The following is a 27,132-nucleotide window of genomic DNA, read 5'->3' as shown; positions in this document are numbered from 1 at the left end:
GCTTGGCATTTGTTCCTAATGAAGTGCAGTTGGTGATGTGCCATCTTAATTATGAATGCTCACTGTAGTAGCTTTAGTACATGGGAGCCTACTTGGCAGGACACATGTTTATTGCAACTTGCAATACAACGGAATGAATGCAACGCGCACACGTGGCGGTCTTATAAGCTAACAGAGAACTAACAGTGACGTAAGAGAGCCAACACTTACACGTGCATCTTAGGTACGATACGCAAAGCAACGAGTGACGTCAGAGCATGACTAACGCACGTTCTATCTTAAGTGTAATAACACAACACTCCCTTCCCCCCAAGTGTTTTAAGTAACGGTCAGGCGGTCGTCTTTGTCGGGTGCTGCGTCGAAGTTCCGGTTGGGAAGGTTGAGACTCGCCCCCGCCGCAGTCCCCGCCTGTCGATGAAGTGTCCGGTAGGTGGACCGGTTCTTTGTTGGCATCGTCTGCCTGCTCATCGACTTGCTCGGCGTCAGACGTCTCTCGTGCACCATCGATGGGTACAGGGGAACCTAAAGACCTGCGAGACACAACGGCTTGACTGCATGCTGGAAATTCGGGGCTTGCAGACGGCACCTGAACCGATGGCGGGACGCACTCCTGGAATGTTCGTGGTCTCATATGATCAACATGCACGTATCTCTCCTCGTTCCCTATCCCTATCACATAAGTGCTTAAACTAACGCGTTTGTTTACCTTACCGCTCAACCACTCTCCTTCCCCGGGGCGTAGTCCTTGCACGAGGACGTCTTCCCCTTCCTCGAAGTCTCTCCAAGCTCCCCGTCCCCGATTGGCCGACTGCCTTGTTTGCTGCAGTTTTTCTTTCATTCTTTGCTCGATATCTGGATGGAGAAGGCTCAATCTGGTTCTAGGTTTCCACGATAAGAACAGCTGGGCCGGCGTCTCTTCAGTAACACCCGTTGGCGTGTTCCTATAATTGAATAGGAACTGGTCGATCCGGTGCTGGAGAGACTTCATCTGCCCATTCCTCTGCTCGTCCATGACCTGCTTAAGAAGATTTTTTTTCAACGTCTGTACACAACGCTCCGCGCTGCCGTTCGATGCCGGGTGATAAGGCGGCGATTTTGTGTGCCGGATGCCGTTCCGTCTCATGAACGTCTCGAAAAGTTCCGAGGTAAATTGCGGGCCATTGTCTGTTACCACTTCTTCCGGTAGTCCGTACGCTGCAAATACTGTGCGCAGTTTTTCTATTGTCTTTTCGCTGCTAGTTGACCTCATCAGAAACACTTCAACCCACTTGGAGTAGGAATCAACAAGCACTAGAAACCAATGCTGATCTCGATGAGCGAAATCTAAGTGCACACGCTCCCACCGGCGCCCCGCCACTCCCCATGACATCACCGGAACTTTGGGCGCCGCATTTTGCGTCAACTGGCATGTTACACACTCTTTAACTTTTTGCTCAACATCCTGCGTAAGGCGAGGCCACCACACGTGGCTTCTAGACAGCATTTTCATACGGGCCATTCCAGGATGGCCCTCATGCAACAGTGATAGCACTTTTTCGCGGAGAGATAATGGCACTATCACTCGGTTTCCCCACGTCACACAATCTCTGTCAACAGAAAGCTCGCTGCGTCGCACAAAATAGGGCGCCAGTGCGTCGTCAGACACCTCTGAAGGCCAACCGTTTTGCGTGTAAAACAACACTTTTGATAACAGGCTGTCTTTTCTCGTTTCCCCTCTGATGTGTTCTGCGGAGAGTGGGAGTCCATCTAGCATAGAAAAAGCTATGTACTCCGACACGTCATCCGAGTTCCTAAGCGGCAGGCGTGAAAGTGCGTCTGCATTGCCGATATCCCGTGATTTGCGATAAACCCATTTGTAGTCATAAGCAGCAATCTGCAGGGCCCATCGCTGCACGCGTGCCGCCGACATAGCAGGAATTGGCCTATCCTGTCCCAATAATCCCGCCAAGGGTTGATGATCAGAGTATATTCCAAATTTTCGCCCAAAAAGGTACTTGTGAAACTTCTTTAGCCCGTACACTACAGCCAGTGCTTCTTTTTCGATATGGGCATATGCCTGCTCTGTTTTAGTGAGAGTTCTAGAGGCAAAAGCGATTGGCCTTTCTTCTGAGCCTACTTTGTGAAAAAGGACTGCCCCTAGACCATACGCAGATGCGTCGCAAACGAGCCCTAGCTCCTTTGACGGGTCATAGTAGGTGAGTACAGACGTACTCAGCAACCAGCTCTTGGATGCTTTGAAAGCTTTTTCGGTGACCTCCGTCCATTTCCACTTGGTACTCTCAGCTAGCAAGTCATGCAATGGTTTAAGCTGTGCCGACATGTTTGGTACGAACTTCCCATAGAAATTTAACAAGCCTAAGTAAGCTCTCAGCTCATTCTTGTTTTTTGGAGTTGGTGCTTCTTTGATAGCACGCACCTTGTCCTCTGAAGGGCGGATTCCGCTTTCGTCAATCACGTGACCCAAATATGTCACAGACTTTTCAAAGAACTTGCATTTTTCTTTCCGCAATCTCACCCCCCGTTCCTTGAACCTTGTCAGCACAGCTTGCACTCTATCATAACATTCTTCCATCGTTTCCCCCGCGATTAACACATCATCAAGATAACATGACACTCTGTCCAAACCCTTCAGCATGTCATCCATTACCGCTTGGAAAATGGATGGAGCACTTGTTATACCGTACGGCATACGTGTGTATCGAAAAAGCCCTAGGTGAGTGTTCACAGTGACCAAGGGTTGCGACTCGGGATGCAACTGCAATTGTTGGTACGCTGTCGACAGGTCAAGGACAGTAAAACACTTGCATCCATGTAACGCTACAAAAGTATCTTCCAATGTTGGGAGAGGGTAATAATCAGTTCTCAGACAACGGTTCAAAGTCACTTTGTAGTCTCCGCATATTCGCACTTTGTTGTTGGCCTTCAACTGTGTTTGTGGTTGAGCTATCAACTGTGTTTGATCTCTCAAAGTTGATATTACACACGCTAGACCAATTCAACTTCAAAGCCTCTAGCCAGTTGCGGCCCAACAACAAAGTGTCACAATTTTTTTCTGTTCGAACTACAATTAACGGCAAGGTCGCGGTTTGCCCATCGTGCTCTACACGCACCGTCAACTTTCCGGCAATTTTTAGTGCCGAACCCCCATAAGTTTTTAACCGTAAAGTACATCTTTCTAGGGGTACCTCCGGCCAGTACCGTCTGTACATTTGTTCCGGCACAATAGACACAGATGCCCCGGTATCAACCTGCATAGTGACATTTCTGCCTGCTATCTTAACTGTCACAACGTAGCCACCGTAACTACTCCGACATGAAAAAATATGACTAAGCAAGGCATAGTTCTCACCACTTTTATCGTCCCAGTCACCGGAGTCTTCTAAGCCAGTGCTCTCTTCAAGAGAGTGCACCGAACGTGGCGTTGTTCTGCAGACCCTTGCCAGGTGTCCCATCTTTTTGCAGGCACGACATCGAAATTTGCGAAAGGGGCAGGTGGCGGCGTCATGCGTTGCTCCGCACCGGGAACAGTCCGTTGTTTCGGCATGCCGCTCCGTGTTTTTGCTCGCGACCTTTCTTGTCCCAGTGGTCCGCTGTGGGTGTTGCTGTACCAGGTTCACGTCGCCGAGTTCTTTTGGGTGAATTTTTCTTGTTTCCGTGCGAGCAAGTTCCCCACTTTTCGCCAAGTCGTAGGCAGTTTGAAACGTCAGGGTACTCTTCTTAAGCAGCTCTGCTTGTGCCGTTTCATCTCTCAGTCCGGCCACGAATCGATCCCGTAAGGCGTCATCCAAGAATTGTCCGAACTCACAGGATCCAGCCAGCCTTTTTAGTTCCAATGCAAACGCGGCCACTGGCTCATTTTCCAGCTGCGACCGACGGTTGAACCGGAATCTTTCCGCTATCACCAAAGGCTTCGGAGAATAGTAGCCTTTCAGTATCTGGAGCAGTTCGGCATACGTTTTCTCTTCCGGCTTGGTCGGGGCCAATAAATTTTTCAGCGTGCGGTAGGCCTGTTTTCCAATGGCGGTGACAAATACTGATACCTTCAAGTCTTCACTGACCTGGGTAGCTCGGACGTAATGTTCAAAGCGTTCCGCATAAGAGTCGAAGTCTTCGTCTCCCTCCTCCGTGAACGGCTCAAACCGCCCAAAGGAAGCCATGTCGTGGTAATCCGCCCAGCCGCTTCCGCTCCTAGAATACCGACACCCGAGAACATCCCATCTTCGTCGCCACTGTAGTAGCTTTAGTACATGGGAGCCTACTTGGCAGGACACATGTTTATTGCAACTTGCAATACAACGGAATGAATGCAACGCGCACACGTGGCGGTCTTATAAGCTAACAGAGAACTAACAGTGACGTAAGAGAGCCAACACTTACACGTGCATCTTAGGTACGATACGCAAAGCAACGAGTGACGTCAGAGCATGACTAACGCACGTTCTATCTTAAGTGTAATAACACAACACTCACGTCACAAGAAAGTCATTTTGCATACCGAAAATAGGAGCGTCATGTCCTTGTTGCGTGCTCGAGGCCTGCAACCATGAGACAGGGAGGAGATGTGCAGCTGCGTGCTGACCAGAAAAAATTTCCGTGGGCCGAAGACGGGAAAATATCTGGACCACGAAAACGAGCTTGCCGACTAGCTTAAGCTACTCAGCGTAGATCAAAATTGTCTTGGTAACAGTCCTGGAACATACACGCGATGAAAGCGTATCCAGAAGCGATCTTGAAGCCAATAAAACTAGATCACAAAAGAAAATGAACTGCCAGAAGAACAAATTTTCCATTCTAAGAAGGCAAATTGTACCTGTCTCACGCTCTTTTTTTCTAGTCGTCAACACAGGGGCACATCAGTTTTATATTAAAAAAGCTGGTTACACTTAAATACATCCTTATCTTAAACCCACGAAAATTTAGTGTCAGATTCGAACAACAAAAAATTTTTGTTTTCTCATACGGTACCAGAGAGCAGTCGCCACGATGCAGGTTCGGCGTAAAATTGTGTCATATAACCGAGGTATTTAATACATTATTTCCATGGGGGTATAGCAAGAAAAAAAACCGATTCGTCGTAAAACGCAAATCATCGCATAACTGGGGAACATATAACCGAGGTTCCACTGTATTCAGAAAATGTACAATCTTGACGATACTTAACTCACGGGGTCATGAAAACTATTCGTATCAGCCAAAATTCGTATCACTGAAAAACATGGGAAACCAGTATGCCAAATTAGTATGCCACTAGCATGCCTAGTGTGTGACTAAAGAAAGCTGATGTGCGTTTTTAGTTGTTGCTTCTGTGGGCCGCAGCAACATAATAGAACACTGAATAATTGCCTGTAGTTTTTACACGTCAGCAAACACATTGCTACTTGTAAATATATGGTGCTTGCACACATGTGCAATTAAGGGACAAAAAATGCCCAGTCCTGTGACAGCCAGTAGCTCCTTTCTAATTTTGGCATGTTTTCCGCATCACAACACTGTACTGCTGCAAAAGTGACCTAAGAAGCATTCTGCGTGCAATACACAAATGCCAGAAAATTTTAAAACCGTTGTCCTTCATTAATTTATATTCATAATGGAATGGGTGCTGTTTTTCAGGAGATTTATGGCTGTGCTCGTCAAATTGGGAGGCACCTGGAAAAACCGGGTGGGTTGGCAGGTATGCAAGTTCCACAACAATCATGCATGTTGATGTCGCGAGGCCTAGCTCCTGTGCCAAGTCCATCCACTTCCTCTTTGGTTATTCATCCACTTTTCACTCACTTGAACGAGGCAAGCATGCATAAACGAAGAACAACAATGCAACTTGGAGCACAGTCGCACATGCCAGCGCCTCGCAAAAAAAAGGAAAGCAAGAGAGGTGTACTATATAGGGAAGGCAATCACTGCATGCTGCCAGTCCTCACATATGGGGCTGAAATGTGGAGGATAACAAAGAAACTAAAGAAAATGCTAAGGACCATACAACAGAATGGAAAATGGTACAGTTAAACCTGGATGTAATGAACCTCTATTTAACGAATTCCTGGATTCAATGAATTTTTTTCATTCCCCAACTCCATCCCCATAGAAGCCCATGTATTTTTGACCTCCATGTCACGAAGGCATTGTGGCAAATGACCTGGGTGTAACAAATTTTCCATGCAGATCATTCGTTATTTTGAGCAGTAGATGTGCCGAAAGTTCGGATAAATAATGCGTAACTTTTGCAGTTGCTAAAAAAAGGCAAGCGGCTCCCCTAACGCTGCCCTGGGGCAGATCTGAGTTTCTTTCCCTTTTTTTTTAACTTATGCATCATGACACCAGTTGTCACTGTTGTGCGTACCTTATTTTGTTTGCTTTTTTAGGCTTGTGCGTGTTTTGTTGTCATTGCATCGTGTGAGTAGACGTGACGCGAGCCTTAAAGGAACACTAAAGAGAAACGATGAATGGGTTCAGATTGATAAATTGTACTCTGAAAACTCTAATGTCGGTAATTTCACCATTATAGGTTCATTAATAGAGGAGAAAATCAAGTTCAATGTTTCATTTTTGAATTTTGCGCCGAAATATCCGCGCGTGACATCATGGATTTCAAAGTGTATTATTGTATTTTGGCGCCATTGGCTCAACAAAATTTTTTCAGACTAGGTATGTTAAGTGTATGGCCCCCTTCGAGGACAATGTATTTTATTTTTACCGATTATGAATGCGTCAAAATATGTGACGTCATGGCGAATGGTGCGGAAACTTCAAGATGGCGTCGCGACCCACATTTTCTTTTTGTGTGTTTTCTCGCTTACTAAGCATCTTCCTGCCACAAGCATGGTGTTTTTGGTATCGTGAAACAGTAGTTTACTAGTATGTGAAAAATTGTTTTGCTCTTTAGTGTCCCTTTAAGGCTAGTGTCAACGTCAGCAGCGTGCATTGCGCGTTTCTCACAGTGATTGTTCACTTCGAAAACGAGTTCAGCAAGAAAGCGTAAAGTTTTGTCTTTCGAGGACAAGTCGTCGATCGCCAATGCGATCGCCGCTGGCGAGAAGAAGGAGGATGTTGCTGTGCGATTCAACATTCCTGCCAGCACCCTGTCGACTATTTTGATTGTGAAAGACAGCATCCGCAGCGCATTAGGGTCAGGCACTTGCTCGGAGAAAAAAAGGATGAAGTTGTCAACGTATGCCTATGTGGACAAAGCCGTGCTTACGTGGTTTTTTTGACACACGTGCTCGAAACGTGCCCATAAGCGGCGCCACCCTACAACAAAAATCGAAGGATTTTGCTTGCATCCTGGGCCATGATGACTTCAAAGCTAGCAACGGCTGGCTGCAAGGATTTAAGAGCCAAAACGGAGTTGTCGGGAAGATCGGCCTCTGCCGACAGCGATGCTTGTGCATCGTGGGTGGCCAAGGAGCTGCCTGGCGTTTTGAGCCGCTACAAGGCAGCTGACGTTTATAACGCTGATGAAACAGCTCTGTTTTATCAGGCGCTGCCTAACCGCACGCTGGCGCTTAAAGGAGAAGACTGCCACGGAGGCAAGCAAAGCAAACTTCGCGTGACGGTTTTGCTTTGCGCCAACAGCGATGGCAGTGACAAACGGGTCCCGTTGGTTCTCAGGAAAAGCGCTCGGCCCAGATGCTTCAACGGAATGAAGCGAATTCCGGAAAAATATGTGGCCAATTCAAAGGCGTGGATGTCACGGGCGATCTTTTCTGATTGGTTGAAAGACTTCAACGAAGACATCAAGCAACAAGGCTGCCAGATCTTCTCCTGGACAATTCCTCTGCGCATCACGTTGATGGCCTTCAGCTCTTAAACATGGAGTTGATATATTTTCCTACCTATTGCACATCCCTGATACAGTCACTGGACAAGGGAATAATCAACAGCTTCAAGTGCTGCGACCGCCGTCGTGTGATAGAAAAGATTCTTCTGGACATCCGTTTGGAACAGCAAACAAAGATCAACATATATCAAGCCGTCGAGATGATTGCCGCGTCGTGGCAAGAAGTTCCAGCTCAGACAGTTTCATATTGTTTCGCCACGGCCCAAATAAAGGTCGGTGAAGATGGAATCTGCGACGACGAAGAGGAGCCTGCAAATCCAACGGATGTAACCGAATCGTTGGATGCGCTACGTGCGAACGGAAGAGTGCCCGATGACGTCAAACTTGGCACATTTTTGTTTGCTGACACTGCCACTGTATGTACTGAATAAATGTCAGATGCGGCGCTTGTTCAAATGGTGCAAGATCGCAGTTACAACAAAGGTGCATCAGAGAAAGATCCACTGTTTGCCGCACCTACCGCGAAGGAAGTGATGGACGCGTTGGACGTCTTGCGTTGTGCCGCCGGCGCGCAGGATGATGAAGCTGCATTTCATGAATTAACTTTCCCTGAAGGACCACTGATGTCATGATATATGAAGAAAACACAAGCCAAAATCACACAGTCTTTTTATTCTGAAAAAATGTGAGAGGTGATGTCTTCTTAAGTTATGTCAGTCTCATTTTGGTTGTGAGAGATAAGGGAGTGAGGAGTGCTCATGTGTTGGGTGCGGGTCTCGGAGGCTGTGTGTGGTTGGCTACGGAGGAACAAGATGGCACGAGTGTCGGGTGAACAGCGAGGGGGCGCGCGGGAATATGGGAGGAGGGAGATGGGGTACGAGATGGGGGGTCGGACATGTTGGATATGTGGCACAGAAAATAAAGGGTGTGTAGTGAACGTGGTTATGGATCGTCAAGTATATCCTCAAGTCTGACAAGTGGGGGCTCATTCGGGATCGACATGGCAACAGAGACAGACGTGGTGAAGGTGCCAGAGGAGCTGCTTCAACATCTGCTGGGTCAAACAAACGGCTCCGCCATACAGCATGAGCAAATCGCGGCAGCCATCAGCCAAAGGCTCATGACGGCCGAGCCCATGCCTGCAGGCCCCATGACGGCAGCGGCATTCCAACCAACGGGTGACTGCGCTCCACGGTCTGCGGGAAGTCAACCCCCGAGGTTCATGGGATTCAGTGACACGCAGTCACCCGAGAAATTTCTGGACCAGCTGGAAACCTTTTGCCTGGTGACTGGTATCGGCGCTGACAAAAGGCTTAGCCACGTCGTGCCTGCTGCATTGGAGGGTAGCGCGAAGTTGTGGCTGCGTTTCGTGAAGTCGTTTTCATCGTGGGATAATTTCAAGACCTTGTTCATTGCGGAGTTTTCTTCGAGTGACGTGAAGCAGCGCCTGAGACAAGAACTTGAGCTCCACACTCTACACTCCGAAGAAAACTTAAAAGAGTTCATCTACACGATCACGGCATATTATGACCGGATCAGCGATGAAGTGCTGGAATCTGAAAAGGTTGATCGTCTGTTCAGCAGATGCACTCGCAACTCCAAGATTTGGTGGAAGGCAAGCAGTTTGCTAATCTCGCGGAGCTGGCGAAGGCAGCTGACGGCCTCATGGAGTGTTATTGGAGGTGGTTCCAGTACAAGCCACTGCCACCTCCAACCAATCAAATTGCGCGGGACCTCGCCTTCCAGCCAGCTGTAAATGTGGCCGGCCTGTCAGGAGTGAGGCCTGGAGTGACGATGGCGGCGGCTGCCGCGCCGTTGCAGCATCCGTCAGCGGCATCTTACTGGCCATTGCACTCCATGGCAATACAGCCGTCCTACCACCGAAACCAGTTGCACAGGTCGCCCACTTCTGCTACAAGGTCTCATTTCCCAGCGCCGCCACAGCCGCAAGGATACCAACCGCTCGACTCCGGTGGAACTGCCTGCCATCGCTGCGGAGGCATCGGTCACATTACCCGCGAGTGCCCTTCAGGTCGGCATAGTGGCCCGCCCCGCTGCTACCTATGCAACAGAATCGGACATATCCGCTCACAGTGCCCGGGAAACGGGAGACGGTAGGTGCTACTCCGGCAAGCACCTACGAGACAGCGCTACGGATAGGGGTCTTGGCCGGCAACAGAGAGCCTCTCCTGGAAGTGCGAATTGGGCAGACTACATTCCTGGCCCTGCTAGATACAGGCTCAAGTGTGAGCTTGCTTGGAACACCAGCGGCAAGGGTGGCCGAGGCGATGGGCGGCAATCCCAGGACACAGGAACGAGCACTCCGAATGGCAAGAGGTTGGCCGCGGTCAACCACATCTCTAAAGTGCAAGATACATTGGGCCACAAGCAGCCGCATACAATGTTTCCTGTGCGTGCCAGATTTGTGTCGGGACATTGTGCTTGGCAGAGACTTTTTGAATGCGACAGGCATATCCCTACATGTAGTGCTGGGTGGGTGGACTACTGGAACCGATCCACAGTGCACTGTGCCATTTGCTAAGCGTGACAGGGATGTGACTGCTGCGCTCGCGATAGAGGAAGACGGCGAATCTTATTGCTTGCAGGGCCTCTTTGAAGAAGTGCTTGTAGTACCAGGCACGGGAAGCACTTTTCCAGCTGACGAAGGCATACAGACCATGAATAAGGTGCTCGATGACTTCTCTTATTTGTTTACTGCAATTCCTGGATGTACCACCCTCACTCAGCACTGCATTGACACTGGAGATAGCGCGCCTGTGAGATGCAAGCTGCGGCCGGTAAATGCAAAAAAGCAAGAGATCATTGAAGGATGTGTGAATGACCTCTTGCAAAAGGGCCTTATAAGACTTAGCACCAACCCTTGGACTAGTGTCCCAGTGCTTGTTGCCAAGAAGTCTGGAGGCTACCGGCTTGCTGTGGACTACCGGCCGTTGAACGCACGTACCCGAGTACCTGCCTTGCCTCGAACGGACTAGCTGCTAGCGCAATTGGACCGTGCAGTGTGGTTCTCAAGCTTCGACCTCTCCCAGGGGTTTTTTCAGATTCCTGTGTCTGAGGCTGACATTGCGAAAACAGCCTTTATCTGCCATCAGGGCACATTTGAGTTTACGAGAATGCCCTTTGGGGTGAAAGGTGGCCCGGCAACTTTTCAAACCTTGATGGCCCGGCTGTTGCAAGGAATAAATCATAACTTCGCCATGGCGTTTCTAGACGATGTCCTCGTCTGCTCCGAAAGTCTCGAGAGCCATGTCGAGCAAGTAAGGGAAGTGTTGTAGCGTATTGAGAATGCTGGCCTTACGATTAACCCTGATAAAATGCAGGTGTGCCGTCAGTCCCTTAAGTTTTTGGGCCACGTCATCTCCCCTGGGCAGTGCAGAACAGATGAAGAGAAAGTGCGGGCGGTGCTGAATTATCCAAGACCCAGCACGATTAAACAGTTGCAGGCCTTCCTGGGACTTGCTGGTTATTATCGTAGCTTCATACCACACTTCTCACTGATGGCACATCCACTCACTGTCCTTCTGAAGAAAAACGAGCCATGGCGGTGGGAAGAGAGCCAAGAGCGAGTTTTCACCGCGCTCAGGCATTCCTTAGTTCAGGATGCAGTTGAGCCTTCCAGATCTAAATCGACCCTTTGTGGTGGAAACGGATGTAAGTGGCATTGGCATTGCTGTGCTACTGCAGGCTGGCCCTGATGGACTGCAGCCAGTTTACTTCATTAGCAGGGTTCTCAGAGAGGCCGAAAGCCACTATACTGTCCAGGAGTGGGAGTGCCTTACAGTGGTGTGGGCAGTGGACAAATTCAGGGCATATCTTGAGTTTACGGAGTTTGAGATACACTGTGACCACTCATCCCTGTCATGGATGTCTTGAAATATACTGAGTATGTGCAGCGCAATGGTACGAAGACAAGAGAAGACACACAAATGACATAGACTGGCGCTGTGCCAGCGCCAGTCTATGTCGTTTGTGTGTCTTCTCTTGTCTTCGTACCATTGCGCTGCACATACTCAGTATACTTCAAGACATGTACCAACTCGCCCATCAACGGATCCTTCTTGAACTGTCATGGATGTTCTGCACCGACCAAGCTTCGCCCAGGGTTAAGCGTTGGGTCCTTCGGCTGCAGGGTTTCAGTTGCAAAATCAAGCACAGACGGGGGCTTGCAAATATACCCGCAGATGCCCCGAGTAGAGCCCCTCTTCAATGTGAAGACCACCCCAGTGACAGCTTGTCCGAGAGACTGTTTCCCATTGATGCACAAGAACCTGAAGGGAAAATTACATTTGAGCAAATAGCAGTTGCCTTGGAGGACGATACGACACCTTTAAGTGACACCGGTCAAATTGTACAAGAGCAGGCTCGTGACAGCCGTCTCTCAAAACTGAAAACCGTGGTCCAAGGGGTTATGCTCCCAAATTCATACCCTGATCGTCTCTTCCATGATCTGGCAGAAACAACAGAACTGGAGCCAAATGGACTGCTAGTTCAGCTAAGAGGCAACAAAGAGGTACCATGGCTGCCTTCTCACCTCCGGCACCTGGCATTGAAAATGGCGCACGATCACCCCACGGCGGCCCACGCAGGGTTTTTCAAAACTTTGAGACATGTAGCTGCACGATTTGTCTGGGTGGGCATGCAGGCGGACATATCAAGGCATGTGCTGGGCCGTGCTATCCGACAGCACACAAAACATCAACGCAATAAGTCCGAAGGCCTGATGAGCAGTCAGTGGGCGACAGGACTCATGGAAGAGCTTAGTGTTGACATAATTGGACCTTTTGCCGTCTACACCTCGTGGCCACAAATACTTGTTAGTAGTCATCGACAAGTTCGCTAAGTTTCCGGAGCTGTTCCCTCTACGAGCAACAACCAGAGCAAAAATATTGCAGTGCATGGTCCAAGTCTTCTGCCACCATGGGACACCCGTGGCCATCACCAGTGACAAAGAGAAGCCCTTCGTTAGCACATTATGGCGCAATATCCTGAAACATTGGGGAATCAAGGATCAGCATACTGTGCCTTACCGACCAGCTGGACAGATGGTGGAGTGTCACAATGGCATGATTAAGCAGTGTCTACGAGCATACTGCACTAACCACAAAGACTGGGACCGCCATATACTTGAGATCAGCCTTGCCATGCGCATGGCGGAGAGCATAGTCACCGGATATATTCCAGCATTGCTTTGCTATGGCAGAGAGTTGTGCACTCCATGGGAACCTGCAGGCGACAAGGATGACACAGAGCCTACAGAAGCAGCACACCATGCGCTTGCTGCAGAACTCAGGCAGTGCCTTGGAGAAGCCATGAAGCATGCTAAAAACCTCAAGGAGCTGCCTGGCAGGCTCAGAAGTCAAGTTATGATCGCCATCGACAGTCAACAACTATCAAAGAAGGTGACCTTGCGCTCCTGGCCACTCACACTTTGAGTGATGCAGCCAAGGGTGTTTCGGCCAAGTTGGCACCGTGGCGTGGTGGACCTTACCGTGTGGTCAAGCAGATTGGTGAAAATGACTTCATCCTCAGTGACCCAGCAACGGGATGTCGTCAAACCATCACCCATGCGGATCAGTTAGTGCTGTACCACGAACCATTACTTCTCCCTTCCACCACGGATTCACACTTTGAGGGGGGGGAGAGTTGTGAGAGATAAGGGAGTGAGGAGTGCGTGTGTGTTGGGTGCAGGTCTCAGAGGCACAAGATGGCGCGAGTGTTGGGTGAACAGCGAGAGGGCGCACGGGAATACGGGAGATGGGGCACAGGGCGGGGGGTCGGACATGTTGGATATGTGGCACGGAGAATAAAGGGTGTGTGGTGAACGTGGCTGTGGATCGTCAAGTATATCGTTGAGTCTGACATGGTTCTTTTTTGCATAATACTTGCCGATTTTCACATGAAACTGCGTGTAACGAAAACTTGTATATAACGAAATATTCCCGACATTCGTCAATTTCGTTACTTCCAGGTTGAACTGTATTAGCATGGTGAAAGACCTACGGAGTACACAAGCTCGTGACCAGCAGCTCCTCTTTATTGTGAACATTCTTTGGACTGGCAGCCCTAACCAGTCCAATTCGAGTTGCAAAAGGTTGCACTGTTTTTACAAGGAAGAAAACGGCCTGCTCCAGCACATTGGGTGCTTGAGATGAGACTCATCCACGTGGCAGCCTGTAGTGCCTCAGTCGACTCATCACCGCATACTAAGGTTCCTTCACAAAGTACCTACAGCAGGGCACCTCGGATGTACGAAGACATATGCCACAGTCTCCAAGCAGTTTTGGTGGCGTTGAAACGTCCTATCGGTGTCGAAGGAAACCCGAACAGCGGCAAGCATTAGCAATGGTTGTGGGGGTGCTGTCCCCCCTGTAAAGTTGTTTTCGCCTCATGCCGCACGCGCGTCTCGCGGATTGGCCACAGTTAGGTTAAACGGCCACCGAGGGAGATGTGGTGCTGTGCTCGCGTGGGTTAGGGTTAGCACGGTGGCGCTGGGGAGAGGTTAGGCCGGAGCATAGAAAACAGCAACGAGCCTTTTTTGGGGTTTGGGGTCACGTGAAACTGCAAGTAACGAAAATCTGTATATAACAAAATATTGCCGACATTCGTCAATTTCGGTACATCCAGGTTCAACTGCATTTCATCTTAAAATCAGTGCAGCAACACGAGCACGAGGACGAAGGAAGACACAGCGGTACGGAAGCTGTCCCATTGTCTTCCTTTGTCCTTGAATTGCTGCACTGTTTTTAAAATGAATCCTAGCCAACTCAAAAATGGTAGTCATAACCTTGAGAAATCAGAGGACGGCAGAATGGCTCAGGAAAAAAACAGGGGTAGCCGATACTTTAGCTGACATCAAGTGAATGGAATGGACCTAAAATGGCCACATAATGCAAAGTATACAGACATTGTCAGTTAGAGCAATAGAATGGTAACCTCGAGATGAAAACGCAGTCGAGGAAGGCAGCGAGTTAGACAAGTCCGAAGGGATAAATCACTGAAGATCAATGGGAGAGGCCTTCATCCTGCAGTCGACCTAAATGGGCTGAAAATGGTGATGATAATGACGATCATTGTTATGATATACAGTCAACTGCCAATTTTTCGGACGCCCAATTTTGTGGGCATGCTCAAAAATTCGGACGCTTTCGTGGCACCGTTGCCAGCCCCATAGACGTCGATGTATAAGAACGTCCGAAATTTCGGACACTGAAACTCTTCGGCGTCTGATTTTTCGGACTTTCTGCCCAAATTATGGGTCCGAAAGGCATTAATTGAAGACCCCACCTCTGCCGCGTCTATCAACTCGTAGGGTCGAACCAGCGCTTTCGCGAGTCTAACTGTTTGCGACAATAGCAAAGTCCAAAAGTCAGCTTTGCCGCAATGACGAAGTGTTATGGGGTGAAGCTGACGAGAAATTCAAAGGAGCCGCTATCACGGCGCCGCGCGGCGATGTCTTTACAGATAAGCAGCGGAAATGAACAGAGGCGTGATGGCGGCAGGTGGCAAACGCGCCAGTACGGCTTAATCGCTAACAACCCTTACGATAAGCATCTTCAGTTAACTGCTCGGTAGTGCATGTGGCCTAGCGCAGTTGCATGCGTACTGCACTCATTTAATAGACCGATCTCACCAGATGATCTGCGCATGCGCGAGTTTCTGACAGCGGCACTGCCGCCATCTTAGTTGGAGTACTCTGAGTGCTGCTGGTGTGGCTGCTTGCTGCGTTCTTCAGGTATGTTGCCGTTTGGCACGAATCCTCGACACAGAAGACAATTTATTTATTTATTTATTTATTTATTTATTTATTTATTTATTTATTTATTAGTATACCCTCAAGACCCAGAGGGTGTTACAGAGGGGGTGGGTACAATATGAACATGGCAAAAATAATAACAACAGTGAAGGAAATACAACAGATAACAATAGCTAAAAAAAGAGAAAAAAAAAACAACAAAAAGAAAACGAAAAACAATAGCGTGCAGTTACACCATAATGTGTCTCGACACTGTGGACTTGAACAGCCCTTGGTCCTTAGTGACAGTAATGGAGGGGAGAAGGCGGTTCCAGTCCCTGCTCGTTTTCGGAAGAAAAGATTGCAAAAAGTGGTTGGTGTGGCAGAAAGGAATGGCTACTTTATTCGGGTGGTCAACACAGGATGAGAGGTAAGCAGGTCCTGAGATTAATACCTCTCGAAGTACTTGATTATGAAAGAAAATTTTATGAAAGAGCGACAGATGGAAAATTGTTCTTCTAGTGACGAGATCAGGGAGTGCAATTGAACGCTGTGTTAAACTGTGTCCGGACCTCTAACGTATGTTATTTTACTTCAGGTTACACTGCATATCCTAGCTTTAGGAGAAAAAAAAAGAACAGTGGACGACGCTTACATGTGACCAGGTCGTCTCGTCGTGTTGATGGGTTCGCGTCGCTTCGCTGAACAAGTATTAGTAAAAAAAAGAGAAATCACGTTCCTGTCATCATGAGAGCAAAAACTTTTAGTGAATGTCAGCACGCGAGCGATACAAGTTACAGTGTGCGAAAAATAACTTGCCCAAACTGCGTAGAGCTCTCCGCGACTACGAAGACGGGAAAAAAAAACAAACTGATGGAACGAAAAAAAAAGGAAGCTTTCTACGCTTCTTTTTTGTTCAAGCAGTACTTTCAATGTACGTACACTGTGTTGTCAGCGCAGGCCTTCGAGCACAGTGATGCATTAAACATGAATGAATATGAGACGGTTGCCGTGAAGCAGGTTAGAGGCGCACCCACGAGGCAACGATTGGCCACATGCCATTTGCATCTTGTGAACGGCAAAATCTTGTGAATGGCAAAATATTTCCTGCTGCACAAGGGATCGATGAGTCAGTAAGAGGTTTTGGTGATACACACAATGTGGCGGATGAGCAGTAACCCGCTCAGGCCGGCGGCGGCAGCCTCAGCTGATTGCCTCACCTCCGATATCGTCGAGACCTATGCCGCTTCGAAGCTGCAGTGTATAGGTACTACGTTAAGAGCCGCCTACACTTATATAAGAAGCTAAGCTTTGCTACCGCTGTTGCTGCTTTACGCTGCGCTCGCAGTAATATCACATTTTGAAAAGAATAGGGAAATCCCAGTGGCGAAGTTGGCTGCGATGCCAACACGGTCAAATTTTCGCCGTGCACTCCATGGCGCGAGCTGTACATAGCATGCAGTTGTAAGTTTGGCTTGTATCACACGTATCGTTCATGCTAGACACTTGACAGTCACCGTCGCTTTTGATGAGAGGTCGGTTTAGGTGTCGCTATATAATTTAAGCGATCTCTGTTTTGCCTGGACAACATGTTGTATCCAACCTGTCACCACTGGCGGCGATCGCCCCGGCGAGTGGATCGAGCACACATTGTATGAAGTTTCGCTGTTGCTGATCGGCACATCAGTCGCACAGAAAGCTTGTTATGATGCAGTAGATCGCTGCTAAATTGCCATGCATTATACACACGAAATTCACAAACACGGTGAAAAATACGTTAAAAGTGCGCGGTAGTTGCCGCTCCGTTCGACTTCGTTGACTGTCGCACACATTCCTGTTGGAGCTTGACATCTTTTGAAAACATGTAAAATGCGATTCCTTTTGCTTCAGGTTGCTGTTGTAGCATCCCAGCTTTCAGCACATGAACCCAACCATCGTGATTAATCCAAATACGGCCGCTAAAGCTCGTTAATGCAGCTCGCTGAATGCAGACGCAAATTTGCAAGTGGCAGTTGGCACGTAGTTAAGTGGGGTTCGCGGCAGGTACGAAATGTATTTGCAAGAGCCTGGGCGCGCACCAAAATGCCTGATAAGTGTACTGGGATGCATTAAAGCGATTTCGGACATGGCTGTGGCGATTTGACCGCTTGAGCGGAATAAAAAAGCATGAATTTGTTTTTTCGGACTGCCCGATTTTTCGGACGATTTCGCGGTCCCTGGGGAGTCTGAAAAATCGGACGTATTATCAGAGATGTAGCTGGAGCCATGCACATGCGCATAGAGAGGTAAAGAAGTCACCAACCTGTGTTGCGGTCAAGAGAGAAGTAGCCTGCATCATTTCCACTTGCTATGTGGTAAGAAACATGGCCATTTTCTCCAGCATCCAGGTCAATAGCAATAAGCTGCTGCAGGACAGCGCCCACAGGAGTGTCAGGTGCAATGGAAACCTCTGCGGCCGAAGCAAAAGTAGGGCTGTGGTCGTTGACATCTTCGACGCTGATGAAGCAGGTGACACGAGCCGTCAGCGGAGCACTCGAGCTTGGCTGGTCTTGAGCCCTGACCACGAGCACGAAGGAGGCCTGGCTCTCCCGATCCAAGTGTGTGCGCACCACCACCTTCCCTGTGGAAGGCTCCACATCAAAGGCACCCACGGATGGCCACTCTTCGTCTAGCTGGTACACCAACTGCATTGAGCACCTTTTTGTGAGAATGCCATTCTCTCGAAACTACTATTACCAAGCTGCCCACAATGTGGTCAGAACAAATTTTACTTCAAGTACAAAGCTTTCTTTTTGATGGTTTCCATTTTTTACTTAGTTCCCATCTTCATGCTTTTCAGCTTACAGTCTCTCTTCACGTGATTACGTTGAATTGTTTCTTTGTGCTCCGGATTCACTCTCCACGATTTCCTCTACTTAGCAGCTACATCACACCTGCTAAACCTACATCGAACAGTCATCATTATGAGTTGAATATGTCTTTTCATCACCGCACTAGTGCATATAAATACGAGGGGAGATCAAAAAGTTTTGCAGCTAAGCTGCAACCAATTATCTCACATTGATATCTCACTACTTTTTGCTTAGGTCATCTCTGCAACCGAGTATGGTCTGAATAGCAAGCTTTCCACTTTGTTATTTTGTCTGCATCAGTCAGTCAAACATGGCGTCCTCCCACGATTTCAAGCTCGAGTACCGGAGCGTTATCAAATTTTTGTGCAAAGAAGGAAGTTCCACCAAAGAAATCCACAGTAGTATGGTGAATGTGTATGGCAGTGAATGTCCTTCATATGCTACAGTGACTAGGTGGTTCATTGAGTTTAAACGTGGCCGTATGCACGTGGAAGACGACCCAAGGTCAGAGCAGCCGACCACTTTAACCGATTTGGACAATTCAGCCTCTGAGAACCTTATCATGAATAATCGCCGAATGAAGGTGTCCGAAGTTGCTGAAGAATTGAACGTTTCTTATGGCACTGCTTTCTCTCATCCCCGACATTTTGGGTATGTTCAAGGTCTCAGCGCGATGGGTGCCACGAAACCTCTCAGCACAAGATGGACACCACCATGTTCATTCATCAAGAAAACTTTTGTGCCTCTATTCAAGCATCCCAGAAGATTTTCTCTCCCGCCTTATGACTGGGGATGAGACGTGGCTGTATCATTGGGACCCAGAAACAGAACACCAGTCTATGCAGTGGACTGGGTTCACAGGCTCCATGTTGCCCAGGCTGACATTCGAGAGGGTGGTTTCGAACAGCTGGACCACTCACCCTACAGTGCCGAGCTGGCCCCGAGTGACATTTATCTATATTTGAATTTGAACAAACACCTCAACGGAATGAGGTTTGGTGACTTGAACCCGCAGAGTGGCTTGCCAACCAGTAAAAAAAATTTCTTTTTTGCAGGGTATCAAAAGCCTTCTGGAAAAATCACAGAAGTGCATTAGTGTGTGGGGTGATTATGTTGAAAAATAAATTTTTTTTCTAAGGTCTGGATGTTTTCCTCATATGCGAGTTGCAAAACTTTTTGATCGCCCCTCGTAGTGTTTTTTTTTTTTCACTCCGTATAACTGTGGAATGCTTTACCCAGCATGTAAGATCTTTATGACTTGATGAATTCCTATTGTATATTGCTAACCATTGATATTCATGTTCAGTGCATCTTGTTATGTTTTTGTGAGTAGCATTTGCTACTCCCCACTCCCTTTGAAGCTGCAGAATGTTGAAATAAACAAGTTGCAGCTTCATAATGCTTCCAGGTAGGTCCCTCTTATAAACTTCCTCCACCTTGCAGAGGTCACCAAAGTGGGATTCCCAGTGAAACAACGAAGGATAATCACTGTAAGTGCACTTCACAGGTGTGCATGGGTCACTCGATGATGTTGCACTACTGAAACACAGAGGGAAAGAAACAAATGAAGCACTGTCATTTATGTTGTATTCAGTGGTATGTATACGGTAAAAGTTAAGGTTTAAGTCAGGCTGAACTGTTATGCACAGTGACACAGGAAGTCCACTATGTCCAATGAATGTGGTGGAGTTTTCTTCCATGTAAATTTGACAGCCAAAGAGCAGAATGATGAGGAGTGTGTCATAGAACACGACAGGAAGAAGAAGATTAAACTGAACACTTGAAATTACAACTCATCACTTCAGAGAGGCAGAAATAGCAAAAAGGGCACGATATCGCTTCGATGCAAGACGAAGAAACCCAGTCACGATCGACAAGAGACAGACACTCCATGACTCTCCCCACGTACACAAGGTTGCACTCAAGAACGGAAATCTGGGCGAGTTTGTAAGAATTCATCGTATGGCATGTAGCGCGAAAATTACGGGGACACAAGGAAGCAACATAAACTCGCATGTATGCTGGCAATACATGCCTCGTTCTGCGAAAGCCCTTCTCAGCTTTAATTCCTCCCATTCAAAGCTTATCAAGCAAGGTATCGCTTTTTCCTGCATACACTCAGCATTGAAGAAATCCTGTGAACATATGATAGCACAGAGTGTGAATGGGCAGGTTAGCAAGCTTCGGCAAGCTGGGTACCCAGAAGCTGCTATTACTGCTGCCAGCTTCAAATGTTTAAAGGTCGTAAAAGCAGGAGCAGGGCGTGCACCAAAGGCACGTACGTTAGGCAAAAAACATTTCGCGGTCATACCATACATCCATGGGCTATCTCATCGCGTGAAAAAGGTGGCGTCGCGTCATGATGTTGACATTGTTTTCACCGCAAAAAACAAGGTGGGTGCCATTTGTCCAAGATTGCAGAGGCGCATGTGCAGTAAGGAGGACCCCAAAAAGGCTAGTTGTACCATTAAGCACGGTATGCGTTTTGTTTCTTGCACCTGCAATGTTGTTTATTGCATTCCTTTTTCATGCGGCCGTAAATACATTGGCCAGACGGGCAGGTGTTTGAACATTAGGCTCAGAGAGCATTTCAGCTCTCTCAAAGGTTCACCATACTCGCATCTCGCGATGCATTGTCGGCAGTGCGGCTGCCAGCCGCTTTTAACTGACACAACAGTGGTGTACCGAAACCGTAACAAGGTGTCCAGAGAGATCGTGGAAGCGTTTTTGATTCAAAAGAACGATCTCGATTGTGTCAGCCAGCCTTCCTTGAGCCTACACCCTTGTGAGTTAGCGTTCCTTACAGCTAACCTGGCACCTAGGCTTTCCGCGCGATAAAAAGTCTCTAGTTTGAGCACATGTACTTGAATCGCTCACGTTCAATTTTTAGCTTATCTTGGCAGCGTTATATATTTTTTGCTTGTATCATTTTTGGTGTAAGAGCAGATCAAGATGTTGGCATACTGTTCATTGTGGATTACGATGTACGTTCTTGGGTGACGATGTGTTGTTTTGATCTCTGCTGGTTTGTATATAGGCGTGGATTCTGAGAATACATTTCAGGTTGCACTCCTTTACTGCCTCGACTGGGCCATCTTTCAAGCAACTGCCGTCAGCGGCACGAATGGCCTCCAAGAGCCGTGCCCTGCCTCACCTCACGAGCTCTCGGGATCCACATGCATTTGAGCCTATAAATAAATCAGAAACAATCCAGAATAGGGCAGTTAGATTTGTTTTCCAGCAGGAAGCATTATGTAAGAGCACGGCCACTGAATAAAAAAAGCGCACGGGTACGGCCTGCCGCGTGCTCCGAAACCGGCGTGACGGGCCTAGTTTCCCGGACCACCCCCGTGGCGCCACCGGGGGGGGGACGGGTTCCGCGGACGACCGCGGGATCACATGCGCGGCGCGCTTGCGGCAGTTATGCTTGAGCGCGTGCGTCTTCATGTGACGCCCGAAATCTTCTTCTAAAATTTATCTAGCGTGTACACATCAGTTAATTACCGATATTTCTTGTACATTCTTGCAGCGCTTGGGAATTTTTGTTCTTGCCTTGCCAAAGATGCAACTTCGCGCACCGATCACTTTTGGCGGAAGTAATCGCGTGGGCATATTTTTTCTGGTATTCTAGAGGACCACAACTAACCAACCTGGAGGCGCTGCACCTTTCTTAATGCATCGAAATTCTTTATTTTGGCTCTGTGTATGTTGCTTCAGATTTAATCATATCATTTCAAAAAAGTGATCTCAGAAACTGCAGCGGCCACTGTTTATTTGACACAAAATAAGATAAACTTCTTTCTTCCTCCAAACACGTTTATAGTAAACATATGATACGGTATCGCATGCAACTGCCATGAAATAATGCTTATCATATGTGCGACCATCTCATAGAAGGAGATTCGAGTCACTTTGAAATTTCAGTGACTACATCTTGAATACTGACAACTGGGCGAGCTGTTACGGATTAATTGATATGAAAACGGTCAGACGGAAAGAGTGATGAAAAGGCTGAAAAACACACGAACAAAACTGCTTGCATTCCTGCGCTTTTCAGTATTTCTGTCTCTTGCCGTTAAGCCGTTTTCATGATTGTGTAACGAATTCAACAGTGAACATAAAATCTGGACAAAATGTGAGAAGTTATTTTATTTATTATGAATTCAGGGCTCATCCCTGCTAGCTGGAAACGGTGGCTTGTTGCAAATGTCGTTGAAATCCAGTGGCCGTGACACCACCTTTCAGTTTTCTCTTATCACTCGTTCTTTTTTTAGTTCCCACCTTTCAGCCCGCGGCACCTTTGTCATCGGTTCAGGTACGTTGTTTCCGAATGCTGTTGCGTTGCGGTGGCGTGCGTTGCCCCGCAATGCCATGTGGTACTGATGTTAGTTGCCGTGAGAAGCACGTGTACTCCTTTTATTCAGAGAGTTGGGTTGTCTGTGGTCATTAGCGGTACAGAGCACAGACTCAAAATTGCCTCAGCAAAACTTGCAGAGACAAAAAAAAGTGCAGAAAAGCGGCTGGTGGGCGTCGACAAGATTTCATTTCAAACAAATATACGTGGTAGCCAACACACACATTGCGAGCAACTCACAGGGACAAAGATAAGGTGGGTCGCTTTTGACAGCTATACGGTAAACAACAAAAAAAAGGGGGGGGGGAGGTAAACGCTTTCCTTATACTCGTCTATGTTTTCTTCTTATTTTTTATTATTGTTTTGTTATGCCTCCAGCTTGTGAGCCCAAATTTTGGCTTCCCATGTCTACTTCCAGTCTGTGCAGACCATAAAACCTTTCGTTTTGGTCCTTTGACGTTAGCCGCTGTACAGGCACTGGCGAATCTTCGTTGCACACGAACGTGATTGTCTTCTGGCAGTCTCCGTCATGTGGTTCTGTCATCTATTACTGTTCATTTTTTCTATTATATATTTTCTACAAAAGCACCCGTGCTCGCTCCAACAAAGGTACGTACTTGACTGTCCTACAGCAGCCGTGGTTTTGCGTGCTACTATAGTATGCTTGCGTAAATATAAAAACGTTGTTGTCACTTGACCCGGCCGCCTCGAAAAAAACCGGGTAAGCGATTGTCACGCATGAATATATATATATATATAGCTTGAGTTGATCCCCGCCATTTCGTGGTTTTGTATCTTGAGTTAAAGAAAACTCCAGTTGTAGCTTGATTCTTCGAGATACTAGTCACTCAAGTGATCAGCCTTATATATACATCAATTTGATGACATTGCCCTGCTAAGAACTGTCAAGAATATTTGCAAGCCACTTGTAATGAATATATATTTCCGCAGCCTTTTCAACAAAGTTACGAGGAGTTTGTCACTGTATTTGTAGAATCCGCTAGTATCAAACATCCGAAGCTGGATTACGTTTCGGCACAGTATCAAGTATCAGACGTCATGAAAAAGATTCAATGTATGTTTTTACAAGCACTTCCTGTGTATAAAGAACATGAACGTGTATTGTCAGATGTTTCAAATATATACCTGTCAAGCATTTTCAGCCAAGAAAACTCAAAGGTGCTGGAGAAATGTCACGGAAATCAATATGTTAAAATAACAAACGACGCATTCATTGCACGCACATAAATATATAACCACTTTTTCACACATTCAGCGTCATATAATGCTGCTACGCGCGTTGTCGAATATTCTTTCAGACACAAAGCAAAAAGCTAGTCCTGGAAAAAAAATTCCAGGAGCTCAGCACGTACATGGAAATTTAAGTGGCTATTTAACCAGATTACGCGAACGGACTCAACTGAACGCATGATATGTCATGACTGCGATAGATGAGATAGAAGAAAAGCCGCTTAGAACAGCTGAGTGAGATCGCTGTTGTGACCACCACCAACTAATTTGCTGCGGCTGCTGCCCCAACGGAGCCGCCGGCACCCGTTTCCCTTCCCCGCCCCGTCGCGCCGCAGCGGCCGCAACTGCAACTAGGGCCAACACGCGCTCTCCCATAGAAAGCCGCCCGACGCGGCAGGCCGTACCGTGCGCTTTTTATACAGCGGCCGTGGTAAGAGAAACCAGACGATGTGTTAATAACAGGCTTTTAGATAATGAGGATTCACTAAACAGGCCGACATGTTTCAGCCTTTTGTTTGCACTGTAGAGAAGGCGGCTCACACCTAGGTGCTATCTGGGTTCAATAATAGGGTAGCATGTGAAACAGAAGAAGCTTATTTTATTAACAAGGTGGGCGAGTCATGTTCCAAGAAACCTTCGGTAACGCCATTTACTGCAGAATCAGGCTTCATTGAAGTGCATCACTGAGATAATGATAACCCGTGATACTTACCACATATATATTTGTTGTTTCAATAAAATTCTGAATTGATAGTTTACGCTGTGTCCATGTTCCTTCTTTCGAAAGCTCCCGCTCTTTTTTTGTGCACCACCACTTGAAGATGACTCACCAACTTGCTCAGCAGTCTTTCGTTCTGACACTTGTTCTTGTTAACTACAGCCGGCAGTTTAGTATGACGGAAAGTAAACATAAGCTTATATAGTATCGAGGGACCACAGAAAGATCAAAATTTTTAAGCGTCCATTATTCAAAAACAGGTATATATACAGGCACAAGAGTGTATATGAATATGACTGATTGAAGGCACGGAGCAAGAATTCTTGAGGAGGTGAAGCAGCGCTCGCTCGGGCGTCCTAATAAAGTCACGGATAACAGAGAGCTGAGCTAGTTGGTAAGTATTCATTCTAAAAAGACAGGGCGTGCAAACACGGACACAAGAAAGAAGTCAGGACACCACAAACGCGGCGTTTGTCGTGTCCTGACTTCTTTCTTGTGTCCGTGTTTGCACGCCCTGTCTTTTTAGAAAGTCACGGAATCGGGCACAGCACTGATGCGCCCTCTGTCGTGAGAGTTCACTAGTGAAGAAGGAAAAATGCACGCGTCGCACTTTCTAACGAGGCTCGCCGGTTCAAGGTCATTCGACGGCGATTTGCCGTTCGCACGTTACGCCCAAGTGGGCATGTTTCTTGTGCGTTATCGCCGGCTCCATATTTTTTGGTAAATTAACGAAAAAAATGGCGTCCATACAGGAAAATTACCGGAGCAATATATCTTCTATAACACGAAATCTATAATTTTTGATGACGTGAAAGCGTGAGATGCCTAATCAAACGCAAAAATTGACCGTCAGCGTCGGCATCCCGCTTCTGCGGCGTCAACATGAGTGATGCAAAAATGATCATGTGATGCTGTCCCCACATGACGTTATCATGACATCACAGGTCGCTAAAATTTGTGACAGCATCATGACATCATAAATGCGTCACATTACGTGACGTCAATATTAATGAGCACAAACAGACAATAATGCCAAGAAAAGTATAGGGGATGTTATTAGTAGTAAACGTAAGGTAAATGTGGAGAAAGAAAAGTGGACGAAAAGATAACTTGCCGCGGGCAGGGACCGAACCTGCGACCTTCGAATAACACGTCTGATGCTCTACCAACTGAGCTACCGCGGCAGCCATCCCCCCGTCCGCTTTATAGGGTATATATGTAAATTTAAACGTGGGAGCGTCAGTCAGCGCCACCAGTAGCCATGACGGCGAGTGTGGAACACTCTTTTTCTGCCTGTTGGCGTCACGTAGCACGTGAACTTATTACGAGCTGGCAGCTGACCAATAATCCCCCGCATATTACCTGAAAGCATCAAGTCTGCCAAAACGAGACCCTCGCTATGAATGAAGGAAAGAAGTGTTAATTTTAAGGGCTCGTTTTTCTTTGTTATACACAATATTAATGAGCACAAACAGACAATAATGCCAAGGAAAGTATAGGGTATGTTATTAGTAGTAAACATAGGGTAAATGTGAAAAAAGAAAAGTGGACGAAAAGATAACTTGCCGCGGGCAGGGACCAAACCTGCGACCTTCGAATAACTCGTCCGATGCTCTACCAACTGAGCTACCGCGGCGGCCATCGTCACTTGACATTGTCACTTTGCAATGAATCTGTTATCGGTGGGCCGATCACGAAGGCAGTGAAAAAACCAGGTGAGGTGCAGAAATCTTGCAGTGCCTCTGATCCTGGAGGCCATGCACAACCACGTCAGGTGCAGAAAGCTTTTGCACAGGGGTGGGACAGGACAGACGCATCGACTGACGAGAAGAAAATGGCTTATGCCTTTATGTCGTCTCAGTCTAATGAATAAGGAACCCTGTGAGTTTTTTCAACGAATGAAGGGACTTACTCTCCAAGAAGTGCTTCTTGCAAACGTCATCACGAGGCATGAGCTCTCGATCTCTCCTTGGTATGGCACAAGCCCATGCTTCCAACCTCACCGGGTCACTAGGAACTTTGAAGGTAATTACCTTCTCCTCGCAGGATGCGTAGCAACTGTTGCAGTCCGGCACGACACATTTCCGCCCCATCCTAAAGGAGCACTGGTGGAAATCTGTAAAGTGCTCTCCTTTGTTCACAGAGCAATACTACTTCTTTCTCCGTGCCTTTGTTGCAGCGTGAAAAGCGCGCGCAGAGATCGAGAAGTCAGCACCGCCGACCCAATGTGGAAGCCACTGAGCGTGCTAATGACACAGAAAGCCTGCAAATAGCGAAGGAATGTGTGACAGCTTGCTGACACTAATTGGGAACTTTCCCTCCCAAGGCCACCCACGCAAGCGTGCGCACAACATGCGAGTGAGGAGCGAGCGGCCCAAGCTTGCGGCAGACGTCGTCTGCTCAGGGGCCACCACTAGCAGCTCATTTCAA

General features: G+C 47.6%; 2 protein-coding genes and 2 non-coding genes across 4 annotated transcripts in view; all 4 read right to left on the bottom strand.

The window, feature by feature from the left end:
• LOC119382397 (protein dachsous) overlaps positions 1 to 27,132 on the bottom strand; it is a 466,009-nt gene that overhangs the window by 207,837 nt on the left and 231,040 nt on the right. The window contains exon 15 of the mRNA XM_049412138.1: positions 17,830 to 18,211. Within this exon, the coding sequence (XP_049268095.1) occupies positions 17,830 to 18,211 (382 nt within the window). The remainder of the gene's footprint in view (positions 1 to 17,829; positions 18,212 to 27,132) is intronic.
• LOC119382400 (uncharacterized) lies at positions 367 to 4,210 on the bottom strand. Its single transcript, XM_049412191.1, has 2 exons — positions 3,350 to 4,210; positions 367 to 530 (listed from the first exon to the last, which is right to left on the bottom strand). Exons 1-2 carry the CDS (start codon positions 4,155 to 4,157, stop codon positions 523 to 525), a joined length of 816 nt encoding a protein of 271 aa, XP_049268148.1. The 5' UTR covers positions 4,158 to 4,210; the 3' UTR covers positions 367 to 522.
• Trnat-ugu (transfer RNA threonine (anticodon UGU)) lies at positions 25,814 to 25,886 on the bottom strand. Its single transcript has one exon. It is a non-coding gene; the product is annotated as a tRNA-Thr (tRNA).
• On the bottom strand, positions 26,266 to 26,338 carry Trnat-agu (transfer RNA threonine (anticodon AGU)). The gene has a single exon. It is a non-coding gene; the product is annotated as a tRNA-Thr (tRNA).

This window comes from Rhipicephalus sanguineus, chromosome 2 (assembly GCF_013339695.2).
Source record: "Rhipicephalus sanguineus isolate Rsan-2018 chromosome 2, BIME_Rsan_1.4, whole genome shotgun sequence".
NCBI lineage: Eukaryota > Metazoa > Arthropoda > Arachnida > Ixodida > Ixodidae > Rhipicephalus > Rhipicephalus sanguineus.
Note: the sequence above shows the minus strand (reverse complement) of the source record. Positions and strands in the feature narration are given on the sequence as shown.

Bases quoted from the DNA above. Each gene is read 5' to 3' on its own strand.
- LOC119382400 (XM_049412191.1), bottom strand. From the start codon at position 4,157: ATGGCTTCCTTTGGGCGGTTTGAGCCGTTCACGGAGGAGGGAGACGAA.